The sequence below is a fragment of the Agelaius tricolor genome, unplaced genomic scaffold (assembly GCF_023055355.1).
Source record: "Agelaius tricolor isolate 1412-34295 unplaced genomic scaffold, bAgeTri1.0.p SCAF_1, whole genome shotgun sequence".
Classification (NCBI taxonomy): domain Eukaryota; kingdom Metazoa; phylum Chordata; class Aves; order Passeriformes; family Icteridae; genus Agelaius; species Agelaius tricolor.
The window spans coordinates 60,836,720-60,853,680 of NW_027269261.1; the positions used below are offsets into that span (position 1 = coordinate 60,836,720).

At 36.2% G+C, this 16,961-nt stretch overlaps 1 protein-coding gene across 25 annotated transcripts in view; it reads left to right on the forward strand.

The window, feature by feature from the left end:
• EPB41L2 (erythrocyte membrane protein band 4.1 like 2) overlaps nt 1-16,961 on the forward strand; it is a 109,311-nt gene that overhangs the window by 70,508 nt on the left and 21,842 nt on the right. For 9 of the 25 annotated variants that reach the window (XM_071436629.1, XM_071436711.1, XM_071436675.1 and 6 more), the window contains exons 7-14: nt 2,272-2,347; nt 3,804-4,022; nt 4,464-4,551; nt 5,798-5,950; nt 6,345-6,442; nt 10,915-11,087; nt 12,578-12,759; nt 14,299-14,946. In XM_071436629.1, the coding sequence (XP_071292730.1) occupies nt 2,272-2,347; nt 3,804-4,022; nt 4,464-4,551; nt 5,798-5,950; nt 6,345-6,442; nt 10,915-11,087; nt 12,578-12,759; nt 14,299-14,946 (1,637 nt within the window). Of the gene's footprint in view, nt 1-2,271; nt 2,348-3,803; nt 4,023-4,463; nt 4,552-5,797; nt 5,951-6,344; nt 6,443-10,914; nt 11,088-12,577; nt 12,760-14,298; nt 14,947-16,869; nt 16,903-16,961 lie in introns of all 25 variants that reach the window. The other 16 variants (XM_071436737.1, XM_071436751.1, XM_071436769.1 and 13 more) reach the window with 5 other exon arrangements.

A 16,961-nucleotide genomic window follows, 5' to 3' on the forward strand; every position in this document is an offset into this window, starting at 1 on the left:
TTGAAATAGGATGAATCATGGTAATTGTATGCTGCTAGCTGGTTGGTTATATTGCATTCTTTACTCTAAGAATGGGTCTAAAGTTGCCACAGAAGCATTTTTTGATGTAACAAGCTGGCTAGAAAAATTTTTGACATTTCTGTAGCCCTTACTACTGAAAATCAAAACAGAGAGCCTTATCAGGGACAGAATGCTAAATACAATTTTAAATCAGCTCTGGGGTTGATATTTTTGTCTTGGCTACCAACTCTATGAAGAGCCAGCAATAATGTGCATTATTATATGAGGGCAACTATGATTATATGCCTCATTTGTGCAGCTATAAAAATTCTGCTTTAGTCTGAAGTAGAAATATAGGCTGTGAACATTGTAATAAACTTGCTACTCTTTATTTAGGGGATATATGTACTTTCAGCAATCAGGTAAAATACATTCTCACCAGCTGTCTAGAAAATATTTAGTACAAAATCAACCTCAATATTTCTTCAATAAATTAGCAATTTAATCAGTGTAAGTAGAGATATGATTTTTTTAGAAAGCCTACACACTCAGAGGATTTATGCACTTTTTTATAGAGAATATAGTTTTTTCAGTTTTTTTTTTTTTTTCTTCAAACCATACCTAAGTCTCCAGTCTGCAGTGCTTTCTGAAAGTTAGCTGTAGAAATGCTGACCAGAAAGAGCAACAGTTAAACAGGAATTCATATGTGACTAGTGTAACTGCAATTTTAGACCAGGAAAAACTTGAAGGTTTAGTACTGGTGTGGAAGGACACATCCTTCATCCATTTCTCCACAGCTCTGTTAACATGACAGCTCTCCTTGAATGCTTTTTGTATAGACATTTTGGCCCTATTGCTCATACTCATCACTTTGGTTTACCCAATATCAGCATCCTTCCATTAAATTATGCTGACTCCCTGTGAGATGATGGAAGTAGGTTAATCTGTTCCATCTTTAACTGTGTTTGTTATGCTGTATGTATTCATTATTGTTAGACTTCTTTTTCCAAGGTATTTTTGTCTTAATTTGCACTGCATTGCAGTAGGCAATGCAATGATAAATGAGACCTCATTTAAGGGTCCTGCCTTATTTTGTACACAAAATTGTACAAAATCTTGATAACTGGGAATGTTAAGATACACTAAAACCCAGAGCTCTCAAAGAGAAATAGTGGCTTAGCAGCCAGGTATAGAATGAGGTTCACACTTAAACAAAAATTGAAGTGCTTCAGTGAATAGCCACGTGTGAAAAACCAAAATAATTTTTTACATGTTGGAAGACATGAGAAATTCTGACACACCTCTTTACCTTTAATATATATGGAGTTGCAGAACAGTTTTGTTTTTTTTAAGAAAGTGGCCTTAAATAATATCAGCACTTTTTTCTAGCATTGTGTTGACAGTGGCATTTTGGTCTTTTTTTGTTGCTGTAGAAAGACACATTTTTCAAAGCATGATTTATCTGTGTAATACAGATTTCTAAAATAATTTATTGTCCAAAATACTAACATTCTGAAAATGTATTTTATTTATTGATGTGTGACTTAGCTTCCAAATCTTAAAAATTTATTTAAAAACAGAGCTATGACTAAAAGCAACATCTTATGCTTTTTCAAATTATTAATCTAGTTTTAGGCATGCTTTTGCTTAAAAAAAATGCATATGTTATTAACAATTCTAGCATATGAAAATTTAAATATCACTGTTATTGTAATTGTTTAATGTGGTGTTTACCAGAAACAAATTTTAAAGTAGGAATGGCTAATATTTCTGTCTTCCACACATTCTCAATGAATAATTTATTATCTTTGTTATATACAACAACACAGAGCTCATTTTGATATCATGTTCACAGTTACTGTACAGTCTCTCAAACCAAGTTTAAACAGAAGGAGACTGTTGGTCTTGGAGGAGTTGGAAATAAACACAAATTCAATGCAAGTGCCTTTGAACACATAATATCCTAGAATTGTTAATATATTATGGTCTTTTTCAAATTAAAAATGTCTTCTGATATTTGTATAACTTACTGTAAAACATTATTTTAAAACAATTTTTAACATGCTAATCTTTCATTACATCTGTGGGTCTCTCCCTGCTAATGAAAATAATCTATGCTTCTTAATAATGTACAGTAAAAAACAGAAAAAATCTTCCTTCATGATTTCAGCAATTAGGATTTATTCTACTTTCTAACATTTTTCAATAAAGTTTTTTCTTTGCTTACTTGAACTTAATTGAGATTAACAATCAGATGTTTCCCATCTTTAGGTCTACCTTGGATATTCACCTTTAATGTGAAGTTTTATCCCCCTGATCCTTCACAGTTGACTGAAGACATCACTAGGTATGCACAGGCCCTAATTTTAAACTTTAAATTACTGTTAGTCTAATTTAAAAGCCACAGAGAATTTCTTCTTCAGTTTCTGGCTACTGTACACTATAGATATTCTTACATACATCAACTGCTTTTTGGAACAAGGTTGAAAAGGTGAAATGAAAACTTCCGGAAAAAACCTGAGCAAGAGGAATTTTTAGGTGGGGATATGATTTGTGCAGCAGGTAAGATGTGAGTGATAGTACGTGAAAGAAGCTGGTGGTTTATTGTCAGACTGCTGCTTTATTATGAAACAAATGAGGGCACAGGGGTCTTGAGCAAAGCTCAAAGGATCCAAGATACTTCAGTAATACTAGTGGATGAAAATGCAGATTTACACATGTGCTTTATATAAAGCCGTAAAACATAATAAAACCTGAAAATAATTATCTTCCAAACATCTTAGATAGAAAATACTTGGAATGTGGTGGATACTAAGCACCTAAAAGTAGCATTGCAAGGCTGATAACTGGGGATAGAATGCAGGGAACTAATTCATTTTTCTCACAAGCTACAGGAAACCTAAATACTTTGGTTTGGAGTTAGCTGACTCTGCTGAGGCAGGATATATGTTACTGCTACATGTTGCATTGGATCACCCTTCTGCATGAAATAAGATAGCCATGCAAGTGTGCAGCTAAAATATTGCTACAGATAGGGATTTGTAGCATCCTAAAAGACGTTGAGTACAGAGTGTATTTACAAGAATTTGTGTGTGTTTTCTTTGAAAATTTTCAATGGGTTGGTTGGTTTTTCTATTGCGTGTTCAACTCATAAAAACATTTTCTGGTTATATCTTCAATCTAAGTTTCACTAGTTTTTTAAACATACATTAAAAAAAATCTCTGCTAAGGTGGGCATGTCTGCTGATGTTTAACTTGTTAAATTTGGTGGAATGCTGTATACAGTACCTGAAATACTGAATTGTAATACTACTTGGTTTAAGAAAGGTAATTATGGTTTCAGTACTAAACTAGATTTCTGTATTTCATGACACGATTAGCTTGTGAACTGCAAGGGATATAAAAGTTGGAGTTTCAAAGCCAAAGGGAAATGTCAAAGAAATGCATAGCTTATATTTTTAAACCATAGATATCTACAGGCTACAATGTGAACTAAACAAGTTCCTAAGTCAACTTTTGTTTAAAACTAGGTAGCTTTTTATTAATTTATATTGGAAATCAGAATTTTTCCTGCTTTTCACATTTTTTATGAAAGTAATATTGACCCTTAAAAATCAGGTGAAATTTTCTGTGTGGTAATACTACTCAAATAATATAAGGTCATTATTACTGCATTCATCTACTTTAAAACACACCTTACATGCATCTTGATGAATTCTGCCATATTTCTCATTATCTGCCATAGGTAACCCTTTCTTTGTTCTTCTTTCTCTTGGGTTGTTTTTTTCTCCTTTGTCTTGCAGGTATTTCTTGTGCCTACAGCTTCGCCAGGATATTGTATCTGGCCGACTGCCATGTTCTTTTGTGACTCACGCCCTCCTTGGTTCATATACCCTGCAGGCTGAGCTGGGTGATCATGACCCAGGGGAGCACAGCAGTGATTATATCAGTGAATTCCAGTTTGCACCCAATCAGACTCAAGAAATGGAAGAGAAAGTGGCTGAGCTACACAAAACACACAGGTATGTCAGGTACAGTGGGTTTAAAAGAAGTCATCATGCTTTGTCACATTTATGTCAATTTTCCTAAGAGTATGTGTAAATCTGCTGAGGTAAACTTATTGTTACTTTGGAAATAGTTTCTTATGTAACTAAAAACTCTTTGGTGTATTTAGAAAGTTGAGTTTGAAAATAGTAGTTGCACTAAGGTCTTGGTAGAGAACTTTTGGAAAGTATTTTTATATGAATTCATTTGAGCAGTATACATCTGTTTGAATGAGTGAAGGTGGAAATCTGTACTCAAGTAAAATAATATGCTATGAAAGAACACTTTTCCTGTAGAGCAAAAATCCTCTTGATGCCTTATAAACTGAGGTGTTTCTATCAGTCTGAATTCCAGGATTCCACTCACTTTTGACACTCAGGTTTTTGCCAGTAAACTCACAGCTTGTTCAATGGTTTTAGGGGCTTGACTCCAGCACAGGCGGATTCCCAGTTCCTAGAAAATGCTAAGAGACTTTCCATGTATGGAGTGGATTTACATCATGCCAAGGTATTGGGGATTGGGTTTGTTTGGTTTTGTTTTAGGATAGACATTCTAAGTATTAAAGAAAATACTATATATATAGATTATTTTTTTAAAGTTATATGCTTAATTATTGCCTGTAGGCCTTTATCTTTTGGTTATAATAATTACTCAATTTACAACTCTAACATCAGTAGAATTTATATATAAGTTTATTTAGTGCATAGATATGTGCAGCTTGGAAACAACATTTTACTCCTAAGAGCAAATAAAGACATTTAGAATGTCATATTTTCTATGCCAAGGAGATGTAGGGCCAATATAGTAAAGCCTAAAAGAAAATGTAATTATTTTCATAGTACCTTAAGAGTTAAAAATAATATGGTGGGAGGTCATGGGGGAGGATTTTGGTGCTTTTTCCACTTCCAGGGGTAGGTCAAATCACATTTTCATTTCAAGTGGGAATTTTTTTTTTTTGTTAAAACCTCAGAAGACAAATGAATAACCTCCTTCCACTCCCTCTCATAAATCCAGAATCTCAAATCATTAGGAAATTTAAGGTATTGTAAGCATATCAGTCTTGCATTTAAAAAAGAAAAGCAAGAATTTTAAGTACTGGAGAAACATGGTTAAATTTTGTTTTGTTAGTTCTGCCAGTGAAGCAGCTCTATGATGACTGTGTTGGCATTTGATGTAGTTGGTCAGTTGTTGGAGAGGACATGAGATTCTGCTGTATGGTGTAGTGTATCAGTAAGTGATTTGTTTTGTGGCCTGTAAAACTTGCATCAAATGCTGTCAGTGAAAGAGAATGCTCAGAAACCTGTTCATTACCTCCTCTATCTTTGCTGGAATAATACGTTACTGTAAAAGATCATCTTGATCACCAGCTTGTTCAGACTTCCACTGACTGCTTTAAGTGGGACAGGCCTGGTTTCATTTTTCTTCTTTTAATATTTATTGAAATTATTGCTAGCGCACACACTGGCTATACCTTTCCTGCTTTTAAGTTGTTAACTTAGTCCCTATTACCAGAATATTGAAGAATTTCCCAGAACTGTAGCATATGAATGCCAAAACCATTACTTAGAGTCCAAAGTCTTTCCTGTAAAATTAATGTACTTGGCTATTTCTAGTTTTAGAATCTCATTGTCAGAGTCAGGTTTGAATATGAAACATGTCCCAGTTACAATATTCCCTCAAGGTATGTCAGCAATAATTACTTGTTTGGAGTGTTATTGAAGTGATTTTTATGAAATTGTCTCATACCTGGTAGGATTCTGAAGGTGTGGATATCATGCTGGGTGTGTGTGCTAATGGCCTGCTGATTTACAAAGACAGACTCCGGATCAACCGCTTTGCTTGGCCAAAAATTCTGAAGATTTCCTACAAGCGAAGTAATTTCTACATCAAAGTCAGGCCAGCAGAAGTAAGTAGCACCTTTCAGTCTTGTTTCTTTTGTGAGTTCATTTCTGTCCAGCAACAAGAAAATATCCTCATTTTTTCCACAGCTGTCCTTATAATCTTATGATATATTCAAATAGAACTTATGAGTGTTTTTTCCTCTTCAGATTCTAATGATTGTATTAAACACCTGTCTTGATTAGTAAAGGCAAACCAAGAAGAAGATCTATTTTATTTAAGTATAATTCTTTTAAAAGGCTGGAAATTCTGATATTTTTAAAATTTTTTTTAAAAAATCTTGTGAAGTCTTATGGCAGGAGTATTACAGCTTGATACAGTAATGGAACTATCTGAACTCTACCTCTTAATTAATAGCCAGCTTAAGGAAATGGATTAATTTATTTGTGGATTCTTTCCAGCTGGAACAGTTTGAGAGCACTATTGGGTTCAAACTGCCAAACCATCGGGCTGCTAAAAGGTTATGGAAGGTTTGTGTGGAGCACCATACTTTCTTCAGGTAAGTGATAATTCTCTCCTTCCCCCACTTTGCAAGGTACACTTATATCTTTCTTTTAAAGGGTGGAGAAAAGTAAAGATTTCCCTCTTCTTTGCCCCTTGCAGTATCACCTTTTGGATAGAAGATACCCTGACAATAATTGACCCCAAATTACCAATTCCTAAAGTCTCAAGTACAATTAACTGCTTTATCAAAACTTTCAGAGTGCTAAGAGGATGGAACTAAACAAGTAGTCATGGAGCACTGGAGGTATGCAAGAACTGTCTGGCCTCAGTCCTGTGCCGTGCGCTCTGGAATCACCCTGCTTGAGCAGGGAGGCTGGACCAGATGACCCACAGTGGTCCCTTCCAATCTGATACATTCTGTGATTTGTGTTAAAATTTCCCAAGAGACTGACTTTTCAGAATGACCATCTAAAAAGCCTTATACATCATCACAGAAGCTCTTAGGGCTTGACAGTAATCTTCATTCAATTAATTTCAACATTCTGCTGAGTGTAAATGCTTCTAGATGAACTTTTCCTTATTTATGAACTAGGTTGAGTTCACAGTCATTCTTCAAAAAACAAAATCACTTTAAACAGACTATTTGTTTATGTAATAATCCATAACATCCTATGCATTTTTTCTCCAGCAACTGAGGAACACAGAATTCTGAATTGGTCATTGAAACTATGATCTATTTGTAAATGAGCGCCTTAACAAGAGGCCAAGAGTTGTTCCTCTGTCTACTTCCTTCACTGAAAAGGATTTTGACATTGTTTGATTTTTATAACACACATTCCATGAGTGTGTACATATGTCCCCTGGAGCCTAGGAGTCACAGATTTAGGCTGAATCTCCTATGAACTGGATAGGCATTGAATCTGAGTTTTTTCTTCAAAGCACAGTACCTAGGGTGTGTAATGGTGAGCTTTCTCCTTCAGCAGCCTGTTTGTTTTTTAAAAAAAATGGTTGTGTTTTAAAGTAGATGCAGTCCTGTTGCTAATTGCTAGACAGAACTTCAGAGAACTTGGGGGCCAGGAAGCCTAAGCAGATGATTACTGGAACTATCTCATTGGATGGTTTTCAGTATTCAGATTTTCATTGATTGTAGCATGTTCTTGAATGCAAAGGTAGAACTTATGCTGAAATTGCCAAATCTCAGCATAAATCAGTCCAAATGCTTAATTCAGAAGCACTTATTTTTTAAATCTTGATCAGAGATTTTTTTTTTTCATGTTGATAGAATTCATTTATTAACACAGTCCAGCATTCAATCCTTATTGAAAATTTGAAGACTGCTATGGCTGGTGATGTCTATTACCACAAATAGCATGCAGTTCTATCCACAGTGAAAAGTTTATTAATACTTTTCAAATAACTCCTGCAGTGATTTGTTTTGTTGGTAAGATGTATTTCCTAGTTTTATAGTAATAAAATAGATCTGAATAAGGAAAAAGCAAATCTTCTGAAAGTCAAAAATCCTAAACTGACAGCTACCATTTGCAAGTCTGAAAGCTTTCAGAAGCATTAATAGCTATGAAATAACCTTACTAAAGAAATACTGACATAATAAAAATAATTGGATTTTATTCCAATCAGAAGTGGCTTTTCCTAACCAGGAATGACATTATAACAAGAATTATGTAACAAATACTTGAACCGTTCTGTAAATCTATATACTCCACTGATGTCATCAGGGAGAAAATCCTCAGAACCTCTCATCCTGATTTAAAAACAGTAAAATAAAGCCAGCTCTATCTCCCTTCAAAGATAAAAAGCAGAAAGCAATTGCTACAGTCCAAGAGACTTTAGCTCATCCAGAGCATGTGTAAAGCTTGTGTATGATGCTGCAGTAAATTGTATACAGTTTAGATGCATATTTATAGCTCCCAAATCTCTTAGCATGCCCTATATAACATGGTAAGATTCCTTGTGTTGTCTTATGTAATGTTTCAGTTTATCTCAAATAATCACATTAAGATCTGTTTTCTTATAATGTATAGAAAATTCACTAGTATATGAAGTTATTTTTAAAAATTGTAATGAACCGTATTGAAAATGACTACCAAAGGGCATTGTATTCACTTGTTATCAGCTCAAACTTAGAGGATTCCAGTAGCATTTTCAAAGAGCAGCAATCTCCATAAAAAAATGCAGTCAAACCATATATCTACATAAAAATTTTGAAGTAAGCTTAGCTGGCAGCTCTGGATCTTAACCAGTGTCTGCAGAAATGTGCTTTTATTTCTGCTTTATGATGTCTTATTTGACATTTTCATAATTTTTTTCCTCAGAATGTCTTAAAGTGGTAAAAGCACAGTTTTCAGTTATTTATGTAATTAAACCTGTAATACAAAAATCCCTTCAAATGCCCTTAATCAGGACATAATTAGTTCTCTTGTTTTTTCCACATTAAGAGATTAAAAGTTTATCTCAGCAGGGTGCAAGATAAAAACAGCTGTTAGTGCTGCAACCTTGCCAAGAATGGAAAATCAAGAACTGAAGGAACCTTGGAAAAACCTTTTTAGCCTTCCTACTCTTAGTACATAATGCACTCCCTCTTGGAAATAATGGGGAGAAGAACTAGACTTGAATTGTTTTCTTTATAAATGTTGGAACAAATTAAGATTTAGGTGCATGCATGTGCATCTTAGACATGCATGCATGTCTAAGAGCTTAGACATGCATGCATGTCTAAGAGCTCTATGCTTCTGGCTAGTGCCCAGTAAACATCCCCTCTTAGCGAAAAGGGGGAAAGGTGTTTTTAAGATTTAGGTTTACTTCTCATTTCCTACTCTGATTTGGTTGATAAGAAATTAATTTATTCCCAAGTCTAGTCTGTTTTGCTCATGAGGGCAATTGGTGAATGATGTCTCCCTGTCCTTATCTCACCCATAAGCTGCTTGTTACATTTATCTCTCTCTTTTGTCCAGCTGAGAAAAGGGGCTGTCTTTGGTGGGGCCCTGTTGTCAGGCATGGTCATCTCACTGTTCTGTTTGCTAGGTATCTGAAAATTCTTCAGTTTTGCTGAAACAGATTTAGAATGATTGTTGTAGTCTTCAGAACCCAGTACCGGATACTGCCTTAACATATACTGGATCAGATTCCACTGACACAGATACTTCTGTGCAAATGCTCAGAAGAGGAGAACAGAGTCAGCAAGTTTGACCTCTTACTTGCCCATCTGTGCCACTCTCAGTACAAGTGGCATGTGAATTGCTGGTTCTGTTTGAATGAAGTTGATGTTCAGTAAGCTGCTCATTCTTTGCAAATTCTCAAATCAAGAAGCTTTGTCTGCAATAATCTGCAATAGTTTTATACAGAGAGTAGGCCATGATGGGTGAGCATGTATTTACAGCATTACATTGATCCAGGAAAAAAACTTCAAAGGTCTTTCCAGAGAAGGGGGGACTGGAAAGAGTTCTTGCAGTGATGACTGTTTGCCTTCTCAGCAAGGATGGCAGTGGACCCTCAGTGTTGCAGCTGATGGTCAGATTTCAAAAACAAAGTACAAGCAATAGGGTTAGATGGTTGTAAACTTGAAGTCCTCATACTGAAGGAAATTCAAGGATGTAGAAAGGACCTGTCTTCAAACTCATGTGATGGTGGTACAGAATCACAGAATCCACCAGGTTGGAAAAGACTTTGGAGATCATCAAGTCCAACCGATGATCTAACATCATCTTATCAGCTAAACCATGGCACTAAGTGCCACATCCAGTCTTTTTTTTAAACACCTCCAGGGACAGTGACTCCACTAGCTCCCTGGGTAGCCCATTCTGGGCTTTCTGACAAGGGCTCCAGCACTTACTGTACAAACACACATACCCAGCATTAACAGTATATGTAACCCTCTTTCTCACCCTTTCACAATATGCTTCTTCGCCCCACTCCTTATATCCAGCAAACATCAACCTATATAATTTTACTAATGACACTGTAAAGAAACTAGAGTCTGAATGTAAACAAACTTGTTGCTGTTGGGTAACAACTCTCCAGTCTTCTCAATCTTTTTCACTTGATACTCCCTTTTATAGAGCTTTGAGATACCATTCCCTAACTTTGTGGAAGAGCTGCTGTATTGGTACCTCAGAATATAGGAAAGGCAGTAGAAGTGGAATGTATAGTTTTTACTATAAATAGCATTCTAAGGAGAGATCTGAGAGGTATTCTACATGACCTATAATGGCTTCAGCTTTCTACAAAAAATTGAAATTTAACCAAGATAACACCAAAAGATAGGAGTCCCAGAGTCTTAGTCATACTGTGGAAAAATGTGATGGTTATCAGCGTCACTCCAACTGCAAACAATAAATAACATGCATTGTTTGAAAGGTCTTTGAAGAGCTTACAGTAGAATCCTTTCTTGGAGAGCACAAATTACACACTGTGAATGGAAGCTGAAGTACAATAAGTAGCTTCAAATTACCTCATTAAATACTTAAAATAAAGCCTTTTAAACTGACTTTCCTCGTATTTCCCTTTCAGACTTCTATCACCAGAACAGCCTCCAAAAGCGAAGTTTCTGACCTTGGGTTCCAAGTTCCGCTACAGCGGCCGTACGCAGGCGCAGACCCGGCAGGCCAGCAACCTCATAGACAGACCAGCTCCGTACTTCGAACGCACTTCCAGCAAACGTGTTTCCAGGAGCCTTGATGGAGGTATGGGATTTGAGTCGTTTTTTCAGTGTTGTGATTGCATTATGTGTTGTCACTCTGACCTGACCGACGTTTGGAAATGTTAACGTTATGGAAAGTCACTTGACAGATTTATGAATTTCAATTTCTAAAGCTACTTTAGGTAGTTGTCAGTATTAGGGTGACCTAAACTTTAAGTTCAGTCACTGCCTGAATGGTATGGCACTGCTGTGGATATATGGAGCTCACTATATTGGGTATGTATACACTACTCATGCCTTCTTGAAGGCCTAGGCACACACTACAAGCTCTTTATAAAACTGTTTGGTCTGTGGCATCTTTTGAGATCTGGGTTAGCCTGAGCATCTCTAAACAGAAAAGGCTGAACGAGTTTGACCTTCTCTGAGCAGGGGTTTGGACTAGCTGACCTCTGGATGTTACTTCCAACCTAAGTTAGTCTGACTTAGCAAAACTTACTTGTGGAACCTGAGTAATGTATACCCAAGAAATGCTCTATTTGCCATCCATGAAGGGATCAGAAGATTAGGTTGCAGAACTTATAGAGGCTCCCCAAAAGCCTTACATCCCAAATGCCACATTGCCCATTAGCTGGGCTTGGCTTAGCATCTTAAGGGAGTCTCTGGTGTGAAGCTTAGACTTTTGAAAAGAGGGTATTCCTCAAATGTACTCCAAGAAACACGTCTCCCTCTCAACTTTCTGCACCCAGGCTTTGTAAATCCAAGGCATATGGAGATATTACAGAACATTACTAAATGAATTAAGTTTTTATCCAAGTTGTATTTATTAAAACTCCTTCATTTAATGAATTCTCTTTTTGATTACTACTATTTTGATTAAGACAGTCATCATGATTTAAAAAGAGAGCCAGCCATGCTATGCTGAGTCAAATAAGAGGAAGATAATTTAAGGCCTTTCACTCTCTTGTGCTTTGACTACGTTCAAGTATACATGCTTAGTACTTCCCCCTTCCAATTCTGCAAGCATATAGGGAGGAAAGTTCTTACTTTCACTGAGCTGTTGGTGCAGTTTTGCTAAGTTCCAATGAAAAATACTGTGACAATTATATGCATAGTTATTTCTAGATTGCATTAAAGCAGTCCTCTCAAATAGTGAATTTCCACAACATACTCTTTTCATATTTCTCTCTCTTTTTTAATGGTGATTCGTACACCCAAAAGAACAATACCTTCAATTTACCTTCCAAGACTAATCAAGAAGTTGATAAATACTTGTCTGATACAGTGAGGGTCTTTTCCATACATAATAAGTGCAAGTTTTATGACAGGCTGCACTGCTGTTCATATCAGTGCAATGGGAACCACAGATTTTTGTAAAGCCAAGAAGCTGAAAAATACTGTATCGCTCACAATGTAACAATACTAGCCTGTATTGGTCATTGATGATATAATCATAAAGTGCTTTTCCTAAGAAGATTTAAAACCAAAATGTTTCAGCTTATCCAAATTAGCCAAAATTATTTTGTTCTATAATAGCTCCCATGGGTATTTCAGACCAAAGTCTTCTAAGAGACTTCTCTGCTACTGGAGGGCAGGCTGCTGGAGATAAAATCATTGATCTTGAAGCTGCTGGTCAGGCCAAGTTAAAAGATGGTGGCAGAGAAGAAGATGAAAGTCCACTCAAAACTCCACAATTAGAATTGACTCAGGATGGAAAGGTATGTCTGACTTTCACACCAAAATTATTTATTCATGTGAATGTGTGCATCCATGTAAGGTTATTTAGTGTCTATCAGTTCTGAGTATCATACAGAACACTATATTAAAATATTGAAGGAAAATTGTCAAGTGCTTTCTGTGTGTTTAACTTAATGTAAGTGTATGTAAGCAAAAGAGAATACAAACTTCTAAATGGCATTGACCTAGAGTATCTTTTATTGCTGTAAATCTAATTTAAATGTTCAATAAGCTTGCATGAGTTCTCGAAAAAAATGTTTCAAAGGGTAAATCATGTTTTATTCACTCTCTTAGTTTGTTTAGACTTGAATAAAAATGTTAATATACCATGGTTGTGTACACTCTACAAAGTTTGGTATATTATGATTGAATTTAATTACCATAGGTAACAATTTTGTTTTAGTAGCCATTGCTGAATTATTTAATCCTTTAAAAACTTTTATGCCGAGGTATAGATTTCTGTGAAAAGTTGAGTACTGTGATCTGTTTCTGTTGCAAATGTTTGCTTTGTCTTGTTTGTTTGAGCTACTGGGGGAATAGGTCAAAAAATTTAATTTATATTTTGTATGATTTGATGTAAAAGTTTCCTCCCAAAGGGCCCGGTAAAATCTGCTGCTCTTTCTCTCTTGGAGATCATTTCTTTTTCAGCAACTCTCCACAACTTAGTTTAATATTTAAAGAGTAATTTTTTCCTCAAACATTTTTGCAAGTTAGCTAGCCATTTTATTCTTGGTGAAACTGCTGAGTTTGTCTGTGCAGTTCATATGTTCCCACTGCATTCAAGTGTAGGAAGAGAACAAATACCATAGCTGCATTTTTTTTTTTTGTTTGCTGGCAAGTTGAAATAATTTTGAAATAGATGAGAAAAAAGGCACATGCAGTTTCTTTATGGGAGAAAAATGGTAAAATGAATTACTATGTTTTGCCTTTGAGCTTGTTAAAATTGGTGATTCCCCCTTGTGTTCAGAATGGTGTATCTTTCAATATTTTAACCAGAACAGCGGTGGAGGGGAAGGCAGTATTTCAGGACTTTGTTCCAGGAAGCTGTTCAGTACAGTTTTGTTACACATGCTTATTCTGTGAACAGCTTTTCCTCTTTCCCCTAGTGCAGATGCTTCTTTTCCTTTCTGGTTCTCTTTAAATCTTAGAGAAAACTGTTACAAACCCAAGTGCCAGCTTGTCTTTCATGTACTGCACTGTCCTCTGACCTTTCTGCCAAAGCTCTGAATGTCTGTCTGCTTCCATCTGTTTTAAGTGACTATTACAGTTCAAAAGTGCACAGTTCTTTACAGCCTCAGAACAAAACATTTGTAATGGGTTCCTTTCATAATCCACAGAAGTAAACAAGTTGGATGCTTGTAAAACACAGTGGGATTTTTATTTTTATTTCTATTGCATTAGTAAAGCTATCCCTTCTTCTGTGTATAAGTTTTCACTAACTAATAATTTCTCTTTTTTCCCCTCTTCATGTGCCTTCAAACTTGCATTTTTGTTGTGCTTTCATTTTCCACTGCGCACAGAATTTTTTTCTTCAGCTCACTCACGTACACCCATCACCACTGCCCATCCATTCTGTGTCATCCCATCTCACAAACTTGTCACCTGTCCCTGAGATCGACATGCTTTCAGATATTTCAGAGGAGGATCCCTTTGAAGAGCCCCTCCTTACCATTCCAGACATTTCAGAGTGCAATTCCATGGAACAAACATCAGATCATTATAAAACCAGAACAGCTTCACCAATTAATACCTTTGAATCTGTGAGACCCCTAGCTAGTCGAGGCTCCCCAGCTGTTGAGGGAAGAATCCATGCCAATGACTACAAAAGCACTGAGCTGTGCGTCTCATTCAGCTTCTTCAGATGCCTTTCTTTTAGTGTCCGTTCGCTGCTTGATGAGGATGGCTATATTACTTTTCCTAGCCTTCCTGATGTTTGCATTTCTTTCCTCCCACCTGGCCTTCAGCACTATATTCCTATTACCTCTCCCTCCTTCATACCTTCTTTTCTCCTTGTCTTTGTCCTGCTTCTGTCTGCTTTCCAGTCTATTCCTTTTTCACTCACATTTTCCCTTCCTCTCGCTCTGTCCCTCTGCTACCTGGAGCCTAAGGTGACTTCCTTTAGTAGCTCTAATGGCAATGACCTGAATGACAAAGCAGAGGAAGAGGAGGTGTGTAATTTTGCTGCTTAAATGTTGACACTTGCACATTGCATTTATGCTTGTTCTCAAGAGGCTTGCTCAGTTTTGCACACTTCCTAGTTTAGAGGTGTGTCTGTGTACATGCCTGTACATACATATATAAATACACAAATGCACTTGTGTATATCTGTATCTTTTTAGCATTTCTCTTTTGTGAAAAATTGCCATTGTAGGATTTTTACTCAATAGATAGCTCATGGTTTTTCTGCCTAATTTCCTACAGCATGCATAATCTCATTGAATTTCACAGATACTGAGCTGCAGCTGGACTTGCATTGTAGTTCAAAATGTTAATGAGCACATAAAACTGAATACTGAAAGTGCTCGGTGTAACAACAGAGATGTAATTTGGTACTATTTGCAAGTTCTGTTTGCACTGTCAATTGGTTTTAAAATGCCTGTCTCCTGCATGCATTGACTGGAATGCACATCTCTGAAGTTCTGTTTAGATCTGAAAAATGAAATTCCTAAAAGCTGAATTCAGAAAACTGTGAATACTTTAAAATCAGTGTTTTGATTTCAGATGTTTCGGCTCTACAAGGGTGTGTGCAAAGCTGAGTCTGTCCAAGGCACTTTTCTTTTTTTACATGCTTTGATTAATCTCTAGCAGCAGTTGAGACTGATTTCTTTCATTAGCTGGGATTGCAGGTTATGTTAGACTATGCCACTGAAATCTGAGCATTCTTTGGAATACACTGCTAAAGTGTACAGAAGCCTCAGTCACACCAGTATGTTGCTCTGATCATCTGGAGTGGCTGACAAACTGCCTCCTTTCCTTATGTCTGCTGCACCTGTTACAGCAATGCCACTAGAAAAAGGTCTTCTATTTTGATCCTCAAAGAAAATACTAAACCAATTATTATAGAATCAAAATAGAGGCAGATCTGTTTAATGTTGAATTTAACAAAGTTTGCTAAATCAATGTACATATTAAAGACTTGCTAAATATGACACAATGCCATTATAATACCAGTCTAAGTATAAAATAATGAAAAATGCGACTTTAGGATTTTCTCCATTTTCCATAGCCTAATCCAATCAATAATTTTTAGCGTAGTTACAGAAAACAGAACCCCAGATAAGTCAGAAATTAATAAAAATGTTATACGTACCATATCATTCACACAGAATCCAAAATGCAACAGTATGAGCAGTAAATCCATCTTCAAATGTATAGATTTGCACAGTGTTGACTTGTAAATGCATCTTTTCCCAAGATTACCAGTTGATATTTGTACTTGTGGAAAAAAACTGGGAAGTGGTTCACCTTTTAAAGAATGCTGTTCCTTAAGGCATTCAGAATACTTGGAGATAAGATATGAAGGTTAGCTACAGAAAATTGCTCACAGAATGAATTGCAGTTTAAGAATAAATATATTCACTTAACAAGGGGTGTGTGTGTGTGTGCAAATAATTCATCCCAAGACAACAACATTCCTAAAATTTAAGACAGTTCGTAAATACAGTGTTTAAGTGTTTGACTTGAACCCTTAACTCTTTTTCCAAAAGAACTCCTGGATTAGATTCCATTTTCCCATCAGTTTGTTAGAGAATTTAAGTCACTTATCATAGAAATTATGCATATCATTTTTGTTTGTTACTCATTCTTAAATTTTCACCTGGGAAACAATAAAAAGTGCAGCAAGAAAGGGACACAGTGTGAAACTTCCATTTTTCATGCCACTTATGCCAAAAATTACTTCAGCCATTCTACAACAATGTAGGTGCAAGAAGACCCAAGTCGCTTAATTTCAACATCTGGGGCCGAAAAAGTAAAGGTCTGTAAAATCCAGCACGCTTTGCAGCATTTACAAAGAGATGAAGCCTCTGTGTTAGTCTGTAAGCCAGTGTTAACACTTCCTTTTCTTGATAATTTGTCACGCGCTCACACAGGTGGAATACGAAGAGGAGGAAGCACAGCAGAAGGTGCTTGGTTGTTCTTGTACAATTGAACCTGGCTGTGGCTGCCTGCCTTGTTAGCACCC